This window comes from Procambarus clarkii, chromosome 10 (assembly GCF_040958095.1).
Source record: "Procambarus clarkii isolate CNS0578487 chromosome 10, FALCON_Pclarkii_2.0, whole genome shotgun sequence".
Lineage (NCBI taxonomy): Eukaryota > Metazoa > Arthropoda > Malacostraca > Decapoda > Cambaridae > Procambarus > Procambarus clarkii.
Genome location: NC_091159.1, coordinates 21,015,695 through 21,031,327, shown reverse-complemented (window position 1 = coordinate 21,031,327; position 15,633 = coordinate 21,015,695). Strand labels below are relative to the sequence as shown.

The 15,633-nt window shown below is 46.8% G+C and overlaps 1 protein-coding gene across 7 annotated transcripts in view; it reads left to right on the top strand.

Moving 5' to 3' along the window:
- Positions 1–15,633, top strand: part of Myo61F (Myosin 61F) — a 123,083-nt gene that overhangs the window by 56,791 nt on the left and 50,659 nt on the right. For 2 of the 7 annotated variants that reach the window (XM_045727654.2, XM_069321686.1), the window contains exon 1: positions 3,358–3,483. The exons of the other annotated variants lie outside the window; for them this stretch is intronic. In XM_045727654.2, coding sequence (XP_045583610.1) covers positions 3,479–3,483 — 5 coding nt within the window. In that variant the 5' untranslated portion in view covers positions 3,358–3,478. Of the gene's footprint in view, positions 1–3,357; positions 3,484–15,633 lie in introns of those variants that run through there. 7 annotated transcript variants of the gene reach the window in all.

Below are 15,633 nucleotides of genomic sequence, written 5' to 3'. Positions count from 1 at the left end.
AGTTTCCACCTGTGTCCCCTAGTGCGTGTGCCCCTTGTGTTAAATAGCCTGTGTGTGTGGGGTTCCTCCCCCTTCCCCACCTCTTCACTCGTTCAATCTCAAGCTTCTTCGTAATTCGTAGCTCTCCCTCCTCCCCCTTTTTATCTGCCTTGCTCTTTCTATGTTTTATCTGGCCCCTTCTTTTTTTCCTTTCTATCTCTCACCCTCCCACGGTGGCGCCCGTCTCACCCCCCACCAGCAGCGCCAGGCTCTTCTCCCCCAGGAGAGGTCTCCACTAGGTAACCTCGACCTGCTTCACCGAGAAGGGAGAGCGAGGCAGTCTGGGCACAAGGCATGATGCTGGTGGTGGTGGTGGTGTTGTGGCGGCGGTCTGTGTCTGTCTCTCCCACTGTGTAACAGTTTGGAATAACTGACTGTTTATTTCTTATGTTTTGTGGGTGTCATTGTATCTCACACAAAGCTAAGCGTATGTGATACTTTTGTTTTCGGTTCACTAAACCGATGTCACGCTGTTACGGTTGATTCCGGTTTTTAATCGCTGCAGTGTGCCTTTGTGGCGTCTTGCCTGCCGATGACTGGCGAGGATCCACAGCCACAGATCTGATCTGACTTTAGTTATCATCTTGACCATTCAGGTTGTTGGTGTGTGCAGCTCGCTATCCCACGGGAACACTAGCACAGCTGGACACCAGTGGTATGTTTCTCCTCGAGGATAACTATTTTTATTTAGGTGCCTACCTTTCTAAGCCGTTTTTACATCCATGTGGTGCTCAGAGCTGGAGGCATAGTGTGCAACTGGCCAAATATTTATATTACCTGGAGCTGGCCAGGAAAAGGATCTCTGGAGGGGTTCTACTCCCCGAGCTGGGCTTGGGGCCAGGCTGGGCTTGGGGCCAGGCTGTGCTTGGGGCCAGGCTCGGCTTGGGGCCAGGCTCGGCTTGGGGCCAGGCTCGGCTTGGGGCCAGGCTCGGCTTGGGGAGTAGACCAACTCCCAGAACCCACTCCAGGTATGGTCCAGGTCGTCTTATTTCCATGCGATTTGAATGCGTCTTGCCTAAGCTCCGGAGAATACAACTGGAGGGCTCGTAAGCCCGGCCTGGAGCATACCTGGAGCATCCAGTCTCATTCCAATTGTTTCGTAACTCACCTTTCACCAGAGATAAGGTGGAAATATTGAAGGCAATTTGATAAGTTCCTGCAGGAAGTGCCGGATAATACTTCCCTGAATTTACCAGAGGGCACCATCTCTCGTGGCCTCGACAGCTACGGGAAGCCGGCGGCTTGTCAAAGGTCATGCTGCAAGGCTCAACTTGTATCAGTAAAGTTTTCACGGGTCGAACAAATCTGGCTCACGGTTGCACTTGGAGAGTAGAGGAACTCTGAAACCGGCTGCAGATAAACCACACCTCATACACAGCCCCACACCTGGTCACTGCAGCAATAAGTGTCTACAAACACGCTTCTATCCATACATACTCAAGGCCACATGGCGAGTCCCTCTGAAAACCACATACCCACGGCCATACCCACGATCATACCCACGGCCATACCCCCACATCAGCTGCCATACCCACAAAAACGTGTCCTTAGTCACTTGCATGTAGCACCGCCCCCATGCACCAAGAGCCACACCCACACCACATCTGCCAGTGTTCCTACTAGGTCACTTCCACCAGTATGTCACCCACCATCATCCCCACCTCCACCCAGACCCCCTCCACCCAGACCCCCTCCACCCAGACCCTCCACCCGCCGAAGGTCACTAACGATGAGGGTATTTGTGACCCCTGAACTTCCTCCCGGACTCCCAGCCAATCCCTCTTTCCTCCTTCGCCCTATTCGCACCCCTTCCCCTGTTGCTTGTACATCACCGTGTTCCCTTTCAAAGTAAAAGCTGGAACAACCGTGGACGTCTTCAAGAGAAAGCTGGATAGTTTTCAAGAAGTGCCGGACCAACCGGGCTGTGGTGGATGTGTGCGCCTGCGTTTCTTTCTCTGCCTGCAGAGTTTCTTTGACCCTGATGCGACTGTTCACCTGGCAGTAAATAGGTACCTGGGAGTTAGACAGCTGCTACGGGCTGTTTCCTGGAAATGAGTAACAAAAAGGAGGCCTGGTCGAGGAACCGGGCCGCGGGGACGGTAAGCCCCGAAATCATCTCAAGATAACCTGCCCGCCACTCCAAGCAACAGCCTGGTGGACCAAGCTCTCACAAGTCAGGCCTAGCCTCTCTGGCCGGGCTCGGGGAGTAGAAGACTCCCAGAACCCACATCCAGGTAGTCAGTCTTCCACTTGGTATAACCTTCACCAGTTGGGGAACTTCCCTCTACTTCTAAAGTGTATCTACTCACCTCTTTTCCACTACAACTGCTGTTGTATAATAAGTCTGTAATCCAACGTTTTATAGACTAACGTGGTATCATGTGCAGGGGGGGGGGGCAATATGTGGTAATACACTACCTTGTGGTTACCTTGTCTTGGTTTCGGGGCGTAGCGTCCCCGCGGCCCGGTCATCGCCCAAGCCTCCTCCAGGCCCAGGTATTCTGCTCATCCTGCCCATCCTGCCATGCTCGACTGGTCAACCAGGCTGTTGTGCGCGGCTGCTCGCAGCCTGACGTGAGTCACAGCCTGGTTGACCAGGTATCCTTTGGAGGTGCTTATCGAGTTCTCTCTTGAACACTGTGAGGGGTCTGCCAGTTATGCCCCTTATGTGTAGTGGAAGCGTGTTGAACAGTCTCGGAACTCTGATGTTGATAGTTCTCTGAGTACCTGTTGCACCTCTGCTTTTCAACGGGGGTATTCTGAACATCCTGCCAAGTCTTCTGGTCTCGTGTGATGTTATTTCTGTGTGCAGGTTTGGGACCAGGCCCTCTAATATTTTCCACGTGTAAATTATTATGTATCTCTCCCGCCTTCGCTTAAGAGAATACAGATTTAGGCTCTATAGTCGGTCCCAGTAGTTTAGATGTTTTACTGAGTAGATTCTAGCAGTAAAGGATCTCTGCACGCTCTCCAGGTCAGCAATTTCTCCAACTTTGAAAAGGGCTGTCATTGTGCAGCAGTACTCCGCTCTAGAGAGCACTAGCGTCTTGAAAAGTATCATCGGTTTAGCATCTCTAGTGTGAAAGGTTCTTGTTATCCAACCTGTCATTTTTCTTGCAGTTGTGACGGCTTTGTGTTCTTTAAATGTAAAGTCTTCCGACATGAGTACACCCAGAGACACGAGTACAACATTGCCTTTTCGTTCAATGTTATGATTTGACTGCGTTTTGTACGTTTATATTGTAGTAGTGGTTTGTACGACTACTACAATAAGTATTCGGGCGTGGAAGCCTCCACACAGATAAGATACAGGATGTAGCGCTGTTATCGCGTGGATGTTATCGGTTCCCCGAGGCGGCAGTGTGGGTAGGGTTGGTGTGTCTGGTAGACGGTCTTGGGGGGTTGCTGCTGCTGCCTGTTGACTCCGTCCACCGGCAAAATGGCGTAAGTTGTCGTGATCAGTTGATCTTTTGGTGTCTCACGAGGGGTAATTAGCGTATGGTGAGGTGGTGTGTCACGTCAGGGAGCTCCCGTAAGGCGTGGACCACGTCTGTAAGACGCCACCCGCCGACACCACCGTTGCCTCCCATATCGCCATTGCTTCTACACTGTATAGACTGAAGAGTAAATCGTTTATTGATAACTTCTGTATTTGCAGACACTACTGCATTATTCTTGAGAATCTATGCTCTGCTGCTACCAAATTGTCCTCTGAAAATGTCAGCTTATGCTAAGATATGGGAAGTTGTGGGCTAAAAAAAAAGGCCTTACCTTGAGGTGCTTCCGGGGCTTAGCGTCCCCGCGGCCCGGTCGTCGACCAGGCCTCCTATCCTTGACCAGGGCTTGGTGTAATTCATTGAGCACATTAATAGTTTGTTTGCTGGTAGCTTGTAATTTTAGCCTCTCATTACGAAATTGCATCTCTAAATTTAGCGAATCGTCCCAGTTCAGTATAGCTAGTTAATTAGTAGCGGTTAAGAACTCTAACTTCGCTCATTTAATGTGAACCGTTATGGGCACACTGGTTTAGAAATAACGTTGTTGATTTACAAGTCCGTCGTCAACAAAGTCCCAGTGCCTGTTAATCCAGCTGCCAAACTCCGTTTATGAACGCAAAACTGTTTACACATAAGGGGCCGGTGGCTGGGTGGACAGCACGCTGTACACGTAATTATGTGGTCCGGGGTTCGATTCCCGGTGCCGGCGAGAAACATCGGGTAGAGTTTTTCACCTTGATGCTCCTGTTACCTAGTGGTAAATAGGTACCTGGGAGTTAGACAGCAGTTACGGGTTGCTTTCTGTGTGTGGGGGGGGGGGGGGAAATAGTAGAAACAGTTGATTGACAGTTGAGAGGCGGGCTGAAAGAGCAGGGTTCATCCCCTGCAAGCACAACTAGGTGAATACAACTCTCAGCTGATGATGTTCGAACGTTTTGGAATAGCACTTCGCTAACAACCTCTTCGACTAGCAACGCTGTAAATGCTTCACCCTCGTACTTCAAATAAAACTAATCGCAAACGGAACACACACACCTAACCTAACCTGAACTATATATAGAACTCAGATATATAGTATTAATTTATATTTGAAAGCAAATCTATTTATTACCCAATATGTTAAAATTGAGAAGTCTTGTGGGATGGTCGCCGTTTTAACGAGCCTTGGTCCGTGGACAGGTTGGATTTACGGAACTAATTACCTGATAATATAGTGAAGGTGGGATCTCTGGCGTGCTTCAAGCGTAGGTTAGACATAAATATGGAATGTGTTTGAGAATAAGATCTGCCTAGTATGGGCCTATTAGGCTCCTAAAGTCTTGTGTGTTCTTAAGTTCATTTGCACAGGGTATCATATGTCTCTCAGGGCTAACTCGACTCCTGGCGCCAGATTCACGAAGCAGTTACGCAAGAACTTACGAACCTGTACATCTATTCTCAGTCTTTGGCGGCTTTGTTTACAATTATTAAACAGTTAATGAGTGCTTCTGAGCTGTTTATAGCAATAACAACAGTTGGCAAGTTTTCATGCTTGTAAACTGTTTAATAAGTGTAACCAAAGCCGTCAACGATTGAGGAAAGATGTACACGTTCGTAAGTGCTTGTGTAACTGCTTCGTGAATCTGGCGCCTGGCCGCTCCCTCTCGCGTTTTAAAATCTATTAAAATATAATAATAAAAGTAACCCATGTGGAAGTTACAGAGCAGGACCATCCTGCCTTTGGTAATTGCTCAACCACTATGACAGTCGCGGAAATTGTAAATTATCTGATTCTGTGCTTCTCCAGTCACCTGGGCTGTAGGAGTCTCGAACCGTGGACTCCAGTCGTGTGAGGCGGTGGTGGTTTCGAGAATTAACGGCCCCGCGGCCCGGTCTCCGACCAGGCCTCCCGGTTGGTCGTCTGGTCAACCAGGCTGTTAGACGCGGCTGCTCGCAGCCTGACGTATGAATCATAGCCTGGTTGATCAGGTATCCTTTGGGGGAGTTTGTCGAGTTCTCTTAAACACTTGTGAGAGGTCGGCCAGTTATGCTCCTTATGGGTAGCTGGAGAGTTTTGAAGTCTTGGGCCCTTGATGTTGATAGTTCTTCAACGCACCTCTGCTTAGATTTTGTACATCCAGCCGTGCCTACTAGTTTCATGTGATGTAATCCAACCCGTTCTCGCACTTTCGTAGTCAATATTGACTTATTAAATACGTGCATATGTAACATGCTAATTTATTGCGAATATTTTAGTTTACCTTGAAAAGCTTCATAGAAAACACCGACCTTACCTAACCTTCTTAGTATGTTAAGATAAGCATCTTATTGCTTCGTAATTACAATTATTACTTAACCTATACCTTGATAGGTTAAGTAATAATTGTAATTACAATAAGATGCTTATCTTAACATACTAAGAAGGTTAGGTAAGGTCGGTGTTTTCTATGAAGCTTTTCAAGGTAAACTAAAATATTCGCAATAAATTAGTATGTTACATATGCACGTATTTAATAAGTCAATATAGACTACGAAAGTGCGAGAACGGGTTGTGTAAATCACCGTGTTCAGATTTCGAACCCGTCCCTCTTAATATTTTCCACCAATCTTCCCTTATGTTGACATAAATATGTTCAAGCCTGGCCTCAGGCCGGGCTTGGAGTAGAAGAACTCTCAGAACCCCATCAAGCAGGTATTAATGACATACTGGAGAGAGAGATGGCAGTTGGTGTAGAAAAGACCCATTGAAGAATCTCCGAGAAAAGATTATTAAACCTTCCAACAACAAATTTAAGAAGTTATGCTGATCAAAGGTTCATTCTTTTAGAACTAGGTTCTAGCACGAATTATGAAATTAGCTGGGTTATAATTGCTATATGGGCTTGTAGGCCGCTAACAGCAACAGCCTTATTGATCAAATCGCCATGAAAACTGTGCGTCGGATCGCCCTATGGGAATAGAACTCGCGAAACTGGCCACAGGTGAACATTGCAACGCTTGGAGCTGGACAAACTGTGCCATATTGACACACCTTAGAAAAGTTCGAAGGGTACCAAATGGTGCCCTATTGACACACCTCTGAGTGCTGAGAGGGGGAATAATGGTGCCATATTGACACACCTTGACCTTGCAAGGCTGACTTAAGATCTGTCTCTTTCCGGAACCTGCTCACCAATGTCGTCAGATCCCCTTGACTGTCAGTTATATTTGTCTTGCAGTTTAGAATTCTTTTGTCGACACTTGAGTGACAATAACGTGGCCGAAGATGTGATGTCCAAACCACTTATCAGACAATGAAGAAACGAGGTTGTTTCAGTCCGTCCTGGACGTCCAGAATTAAGTGGACGTCTGGACCTCCGCCTAATTATGTTGGCCCAGGGACCATCCAGGCCCAGGGACCATCCAGGCCCAGGGGCCATCCAGGCCCAGGGACCATCCAGGCCCAGGGACCATCCAGGCCCAGGGACCATCCAGGCCCAGGGGCCATCCAGGCCCAGGGGCCATCCAGGCCCAGGGGCCATCCAGGCCCAGGGGCCATCCAGGCCCAGGGGCCATCCAGGCCCAGGGGTGGACTGGAATATCATAGTTTCCCCATTTTCTTATTAGTTTGGAAATAATTTTTTTTCCTTTTTGTATTTTCTCTACATAGTGTAGTCATAGCCGCGTGCTTTCCTTCCTTGTTTTTAGAAATTGGAGAAATTTAGGTTATCTTAGAGATGGTCTTGTGTGATCTGGCAAGGTGGTGGTGGAGGGTGGCAGTGTTGTGGAGGTTTGGGTAATAGTGATCATGCCTAATTCGTCCGACCCAATGTGGGTGACGACTGTGGTTAATATGCTCCTTGATGTTGCTGGTGAAGCCTAGTGGTGGTAGAGGGTGTTAATGAGTATACAAGATGAGTGTAATTGTAGTAGCTGTGGTCTCTTCTGTGGTGGCTGGCAGCAATCATTGTCTAAATTCCTTGACAACCAGTCACGAGAAACAAGCCAGGATTTGGACCTCTGATATCACTGAAATGTGATCTAGATAAGAATGCTCGTGTTTGCTCCTTATCGGGCCTATCTCGTAAGAGATTTGTTGGGCTGCTCGCGTTGTGTGGTGAAGCTTGCGGTGAAAACGCTAATTATATAGTGACATGGTTCTAGCTTTCTAATTGATCTCTTATTTTCATTGAGAACATTTGCTTATTTATATCACTGTCCCTCAGGGTTACATTACTACTACGTAGTAATATTTATTTAGACTATTGTAAAGAGTATCTTGTAGGAATGGGAATCCTTGAACTCGTAAATGATTACTGGAAGTTAACTTGGATATCAATTATAACCTTGGGGATCCTTGTAAGGAGAAACTGGGAACATGAACCAGGCAATTGTATTTGGAATGGGAATTAAATTTCTTTAATAGTTTACCAAGGGGCGCCTAACAGCTGGGTGGACAGCGCTTCGGATTCGTAGTCCTGCGGTTCCGGGTTCGATCCCCGGTGTAGGCGGAGACAAATGGGCAAAATGTTTTTCACCCTGATGCCCCTGTTACTTAGCAGTAAATAGGTACCTGGGACAGCTGCTAAGGGACCGGGCCGCGGGGACACTAAGCCCCGAAATCATCTCAAGATAACCTAACCCTGAGAGAGAAACCTGAACCCAGAGAGGCTGATGGCTGTAGTACGATGTTTTAATCTGTAATAATACCCCGACAGTATTCACGGATGGGTTGATGCCGCAAAAAATGCGATGTACTAGGACGCGCTGAACCAGGCGGCGTGGGCGTACCAGAGAGCAGTCTTGTATTGGTCCTTGTAACCAACTCAATGTAATCTCCAGGTACTTTGGCTACCTTAGAACACTTGCTTGACAATAAGTAAGGTGGAGACTGTGTTAGAACTCCCTTGATTAGCTTCAGTCGTAACGTCTAATTTGCAATTAGTGCAGTCTGCCGTTCTTTCCTTGATCTGCTGTTTGGTCACTATGGAAGCCGCTTAATGAATTTTAGAAATGGTTAAAAGGGAGAACAGAATCGAGAGGAAGGGAGGACGGGATAGGAGAGCGAGAGAAAGTAAATGTAAAAGTGTGTGTGTGTGGAGAGGGGGGTTGGGGGTGTGGAGATGAGTCAATGGTATTGGGAGGTGGTGGTGACCAGGTAGACAATTGCCTCTCACGCCGTGTAAACATTAAATCCGTCCCATTGTTGACAGGTTAAGGTTGGTAGCGACGGTTAGTGACGTCACGCCAGCCCAGTCACGCTCCTCGCGGTTTGCGACCCCCCCCCCCCCCCCTCCTCCATTCTCCCCCCCCCTCCCGTGGTACCGGTAATAACCGTCTCTTCAATAGTAAGAATTATACATAATGCCAAGAATGGGTGGTGATCCTCGGAGCCGCATCAAGGTATATTAATGATGCTGTTTAATGATACTGATAGTATTGACTGCTGCCGCCGCCGCCGCCGCCGCATGTGTGGGAGGTGTATCTGTATTGTGTGAAAATATTTCCGGAAGGTAAGGTAAGGCAAGGAACAAAGGTGGATGTATTCAAGAGGCACTTAGATAAGTTCTTGCAGGAAGTGCTGGACCAACCAAGCTGTAGTGCATATGTGAGCCTGCAGGCCGCTCAAAGCAACAGCCTGTTGGACCAAGTTCGAGCCTGGCCTCAGGCTGGGCTCGGAGTAGAACACCTCCCAGAACCCCATCAAGCAGATATCGACTGGGCTACGAGTAGTTTTAATAAGGAAAGTTTCCAGAAACGGCATCTTGCTGCCAAACCACAATATTTTTTTGTTTTTGACTCATACAGGTCCAGTGAATGGAATTCCTTCACTATTTTGTATGTAGTGATTATATCCCATCTGCTTCTTTATCTCCTCAAAGGCTGTGGTCGTTTGGGTGAGGTGGCACTTCAAATCATTACTTAATACCAGATAAGCACTCTTGATAATAAGGTAGGTATTTCCTACTTGGGCAACGGGGCAGGTGATGAGGGGGGATGGGAATGTTCAGGGGAAAGCGTAAAGCCATTACGACTATATAGCACTATGAAGGGGTCAGGATAAGGTTTTAGGATGGGACGGAGGGAATGGTGCCCAACTACTTGGGCGGTCGGGGATTGAACGCCGACCTGCATGGAGCGAGGCCGTCACTCTACCGTCCAGCCCAAGTGGATGGGTTAGTGTTCTCGTGGCCTTTAAATATGATGGAGAGAGTTTGTATGGCGGATATGTCAGTTCTCCAAATATGTTAGTGTGGAGTACAACACAAAATTTGTTGTTGTGAAGAGCACGTTAGGTGGCAAGTGTGAATGATAAGAGATAAGCGTGGGTGGGTTGTTTTAGATTGTGCTCCTCGGGACCAAAAGTTCCAAGCAGCAGGGGCTATGGTGAGCCCGGAGTGGCCTAACCTGAGACAGGAGCGGGGCTGTATGCTTGCTGTATCTCCTTAAGCGTAGGGATAGTGTTGCTCTCAGGCATGCTTCAGGGGCCTCCTGACGTTGTTTTAGATTTAGCTACTCAGAACGAAGTGTCCATGTAGCACAGGCTATGGTGAGCCCGTAAACTGGGGGCCTCCTGATGAAGAAGATGATTAAGCCACCCAAGAGGTGGCACGGGCATGAATAGCCCGTAAGTGGTACAATTTTTTTTTCTCAGTATTCTGAGTTTGCATTTAACCATCAAGCTGTTATCGCGGGGGAGGATACTGCTTCACAGTCTTTATGAGGGTGTCCAGCTGCTGGACACCTTTGTTGACCAGGAGAGTGGCTGTGTTGATGGCTTCAGGGTGGCCACTGCATGATTCAGGAACTCTTAAAGCTCTTCTAAGGCCATTGGTTGCTTCACATTCCAGAAGATAGTGAAGTAATGGCTTTTCTGTGACAGTTTGGCAGAAGATGCACTCTCTCTGTCGGGGTTCACCAATCTCCCAGTTGCATTTGTAACCTAGATGTAGTCTATATAACCTAACTGCTATTTCCCTGTGGATTCCTTTTGGGATATTTAACCTTTCCAATTTGGTTGCCTGAAGATACCATGTTGCAGATGGCGAACCTTCAGCTATTCTCTGGTGCAGGTCGGCTTTGTTGAGATGTGAGAGTTTTTTGGTGATGATGTTTTTTATGTTCTCTAGGCTGGGTTGATTTGTTTTATGTATCACTGGATGACGAGTTGCCAATTTAGCAATTTCATCAGCTTTTTCATTTAATGGGATTCCAATATGGGATGGGATCCAGTTTAAGGTTATGTTGAGTCCTTTGCCTTTAGCGACTGCTCCAAGATACAAAATGGTGGTAATTATTTCCACATTATCTTTCCACTGTTTTTGTCCTAGTATTTGAAGTGCAGCTTTTGAGTCTGTGTGTATGATTGCATTTTGAGTGTTTTGTGCAATCACATATGCGAATGCCTGTTGTATGGCAAACAGCTCAGTTTGGGTTGATGATACTAGTCCTCCCAGTCTCCAGTATGCCTGTACGCTGGTCGTGCAAAGAGCAGCGCCAGCACTCTCATATTCTGTGTCCACCGATCCGTCTGTGAAGATGTGGGTGGCTCCTGCTACTGCTATGCTATACATTTGCTCTTCTATTATGCGGTTTAGGATTGTCGGATCATAGGCAGCCTTTTTCATTGGGAGACTTTCTATTACTATTTTGAAAGTAGGCTCTTCCCACGGCGCGGAAGGAGTGTAATTTGGGTGTGGATGATCACCCTCTCTATCAAGAATCATGTTTTTTAAATGTAGTCTGTTTAGGACTTTTCCTGCTCTTGCAACCCAAGAGCTTAGTCCAACCTTAGAGCCCAAGCCTAGTCCAACCACCAAGGCCTGCCGTACTGGGATTGGATCAGAAGAAGTAATTATCTTGCTGACAATTATAGCTGTCCTTTGTGATATTCTTTCTTGTAGAGAGGGCAAACCCGTCTCCAGTCTAAGAGTTTCAAGCCTGGTCCACATGGGGGCTGGGGGCCTCCTGACTCCTCGCGGTATTTACACTACCCGGCTGGCATGGAAAAGCACCTCACCTTAAAACGTCCCTGAGGATAACTTCCGTATGCAGCTGCTTCAAAGGTCATGCCCCCGGTGCCAACTGGAACACCAGAGGTGCTAAAGGCGTGCAGGCCAAGGGTGCAGGTTAGGGGCGTAATGCAGTACCGAGGCACTGTGTTAATTGGAGATCAATTAACAATTAACTAATTAACCTCGGCTTTGTCGAGAGACGTTTGAAGGTCGGTTTTTTATTACAAGATTAAGTACCATTCTGGAGTGCGTCGTGTTATATTCAAATGAACTAAAACGTTTACTGCATTCGTGAATGCAGCAGTATCTAAATGTTTGTAATTAGGGTAATCCGGTCATTATACCGTTTGTCGACGTTAAAATGTTTTGTTTTAGCTAAATTGGAAGTTTAATTATAACCGAAGTAAAAAAATAATACAATGTTAAACAATAAGTGCTTAGTATTATTACATAATAACAAAGGTAACTGCAGAAGGCCTATTGGCCCATACGAGGCGGCTCCTATTAATAATCACCCAATCGCACTCGCATACATATCCAACCCACGCTTGAAACAATCGAGGTACCCCACCACCACCACGTTACGCGGTAATTGGTTCTACAAATCAACGACCCTGTTACCGAACCAGTATTTACCCAAGCCTTTCCTAAATCTTAATTTAACATAAACCAATTTTTACCTATTGTTTCGTGTTCTGTTCTAAAGAAACTCCTTACAAATTCAAATTTATTTTCAGATAAAATATCACATTCGGGAAATTTCGTTCCTTTTATAAAGCGAGCAATGTTGTGTAGACTACTGGCCTCAGGCTGGGCTCGGGGAGCAGAACACCTCTGAATATACTGGTATACAGTATACCTATACCCCAGGTATACTGGTAGCGGGAGGAGGAGGGGGGGCCAGACCACGTGGTAGACTACGTTTACATACGGTTTACATACACGCCGGCGTAATGCATGATATTTCCTCTGTAAACCGGAGAGGCGGGCGGCAGCAAGTGGGCAAAGAACGTGTTGAGAATTGATGTGATATTTCCATTTTGGCCAAGTGTGATTCAGTCACACTTGCTATTAGAAAGGTAATTACGTTGAGGTTACTGTCATTGGCTCTAGGTGCCAGGTGGTGGACGGGATTATTGCTGGGCAAGGTGGGCCTCGACTACGAGCACCGGGAGGTGGAGGGGGGGGGGGTGATCTGGGGCGGGGGGGGGGGGGTGAAGGGGATCAAACAATCCTCTTGAGAATGAGAGTTATGGCACTTTTTAAGAGTCTGTAAGCTATTGCATACTTACTCTCTGCATTGCGGTACAACGACCCTGGGGTATCTGTGCCTTCTCATTCTAGCCCATGCGTTTCTCCTCCTTCACCAGCCTGGCATGTAAGCATCCCGTCCTCCTACTAGAACGTCGTATTTTGACGTATACTCTACCCAAGGTCAAAAATCGTACTAGAAAATGGTAGCGGCTCGCGAAATTGACGTACCGTCCCGTTTTCTGTTTTGGGTCCTCTTGAAAGGTTAGGCTAAGGGCACTTTAGTACGACAGTTTCTTGACGTTTGGGAGGACAGGCTAGCAACTAAAGCCATAGGGTAAGAACTATCCTATGGCTCATGGGTATATAATACTGCTACTCTTGTCTCGAGGATTGATGAAGATTAAGCCACCCAAAAGATGGCACGGGCATGAATAGCCCGTAAGTGGTGGCCCTTTTGAGCCATCACCAGTATCAACAGATGATACTGGAGATCTGTTGAGGTGCGACTGCACCCTGCGTGACGGGAGATGTCTCCCGTTGACTCGGGGCCCCGAGGTGCCTATAAGTAACCTTATAGACCAGTCGCTCAAAGAGAGGCGTGTCCCAAGAGCTGTGGTTCATCCCCCGCAGATACAAATATACGAGTACAGCTTGGTAAGCACTGTAAGCCATAACGCAGTACGTGTTATGTAATGGTAAGTCTTCTTTTGATACTTTTTGTTCACGTCGGGTGGTTGCCCGTGTTTTTGTTTGGGCATCTTTTTTTTATTTACTATTTGTGCCTGCAGGGTCGAGCTGCTGCTGATTGATGAAGATTAAGCCACCCAAAAGGTGGCACGGGCATGAATAACCCGTAAGTGGTGGCCCTTTTGGGCCATTACTAGTATCAATAGATGATGCTGGAGATCTGTGGAGGTGCGACTGCACCCTGCGTGGATCGAGCTGTTAGCTCTTGAACCCCCACCTTTTTAACCGGCGGTTGTCTAATGTACAGACTCCCGACCCCATTTTCTTTTCAAATAAACTACGTGTGTGTGTGCCGCTCTCACACGCAAACATTTGTTTCAAATATAGGTGTGTTAGAGCCCAATAGGCTCAGGAGCCTGTACACCAGTTAACTGACAGTTGAGAGGTGGGACCAAAGAGCCGAAGCTCAATCCCCGCAAGCACAACTTTAGGGGATTGAGTATACACACTCACATCCCTAGAATGCAGCTCATAATAGCTTATCTAAACTAGGTGCCTATTCACTGCTAGGTGAACAGGTGCATCAGGTAAAGGAAACTGCCTATTTGTTTCTGCCTCCGCGGGGAATCGAACCAAGGTTCTTAGGACTACGACTCCCCCGAGCGCGCGTTTCTTTTAAGTTAAAAAAAAACTCTGAAACTTAACACTACAACGTCCTCCTCAAACTGACTTAGCCAGACTTAAGGCGAAATTAAGATGGACTGTTGTGTGAACACTTAGTTGGGTTGAACCAAGTCTGAAAAAAAAGTTTAGTTCTTAATCATCCTTGGGACGTTTCAAACTCCTTTCCAATCCTCCTTGGGAAGGAGTTTGTTGGACTTGAAGTTTCTTTGGTCAGCCAAGGGTATTGCTTATGACCTTACTGTTTACACTTTCTGATTACTGCGTGTGTAGGCGAACACAAAGGTTTTAAAATGTAAAAGCTGCCGGCGACTCTGAAGACAATAGACTCAATCTGTGTAGGAATGATGTGTGTGGATCTCTCTCTCCGTATCCTCAGAGACTGGGCATGTCTCGGAGAATATAGGTATGTTAAGCAGTGGTAATCCAGGACCAGTCTCCCTTGTCTCTTGATAATGTTATTGCCTGATGCTCACGTCAATGTTAATTGTTTGTGATGTAAGGTAAAGCCGATTGACTTAGTGGGGAAGATTAAGCCACTAAAGAGAGGTTGCACCGGCACGAATAACCCGTAAGTGGTAGATTTTTTTGAGTGAATGTGATCTTTGGTTGTGGAGGTAGGTAAGGCCGGGCTCGGGGAGTAGAAGACCTTAATAAACCTTCTCCAGATAAGGTGTTCAGTTCTTGTACACAGTATAGGAATGCTGTGATCCATACGTCAGGCTGCGAGCAGCCGCGTCAAACAGCCTGGTTGACCAGTCCAGCAACGAGGGAGGCCTGGTCGACGACCGGGCCGCGGGGACGCAAAGCCCCGGGAAAACTCTAAGGAAACTCCAAGGTGTTTAATTAAGATTCCCGTTTCCTCGTGTTCCTCCGTCTCCAGAAAAGTCTTGGTCGAATGGTAATGTTGGAGGAGGAAATTTATGCAAGCTGCTGATTTTTATTAAACCACCTTGCTTATTGCCTATTAATATTGCATGGTAAAATTATAATGGTAAAAGAGGAAATTTAAGTGCATAATTCAATTATCAAAATTAAATTAGTCGCTTGAGAACTTGACGTTAGTCGGATACGAAACTGGAACGTTGGGTCATGATGGGTAGCAATACACAGGGGATTTCTGCCCGAAACGCTGCGCGTACAAGTGGCTTTACAAGAATGTAATTACTATGCTATGTATCCTTATAATCCCAATGTACTTTCTTGTATATATATAAATAAATAAATTTATGACTTTTTTCATCTTAGATCCTGTTGTGTGTCCCAAGATTTAATGGATGCTGGGAAGCTAACCCGGGCGAGATGAAGCACAGTATCTATTAGTCATTGTCAGTCAATTTTGCACAGTAAAGAGGATTTAAGAATGACGTATTCAATAGCTCGTGCTCAAAAAATTTGTTTAGATGATGATCTCTATAGGGTCGGGTCCAACCACTTGGGCTGGACGGTCTCGTGTCATGCAGGTCGGCGTTAATTTCCCGACCGTCCGAAGTGGTTGGGCA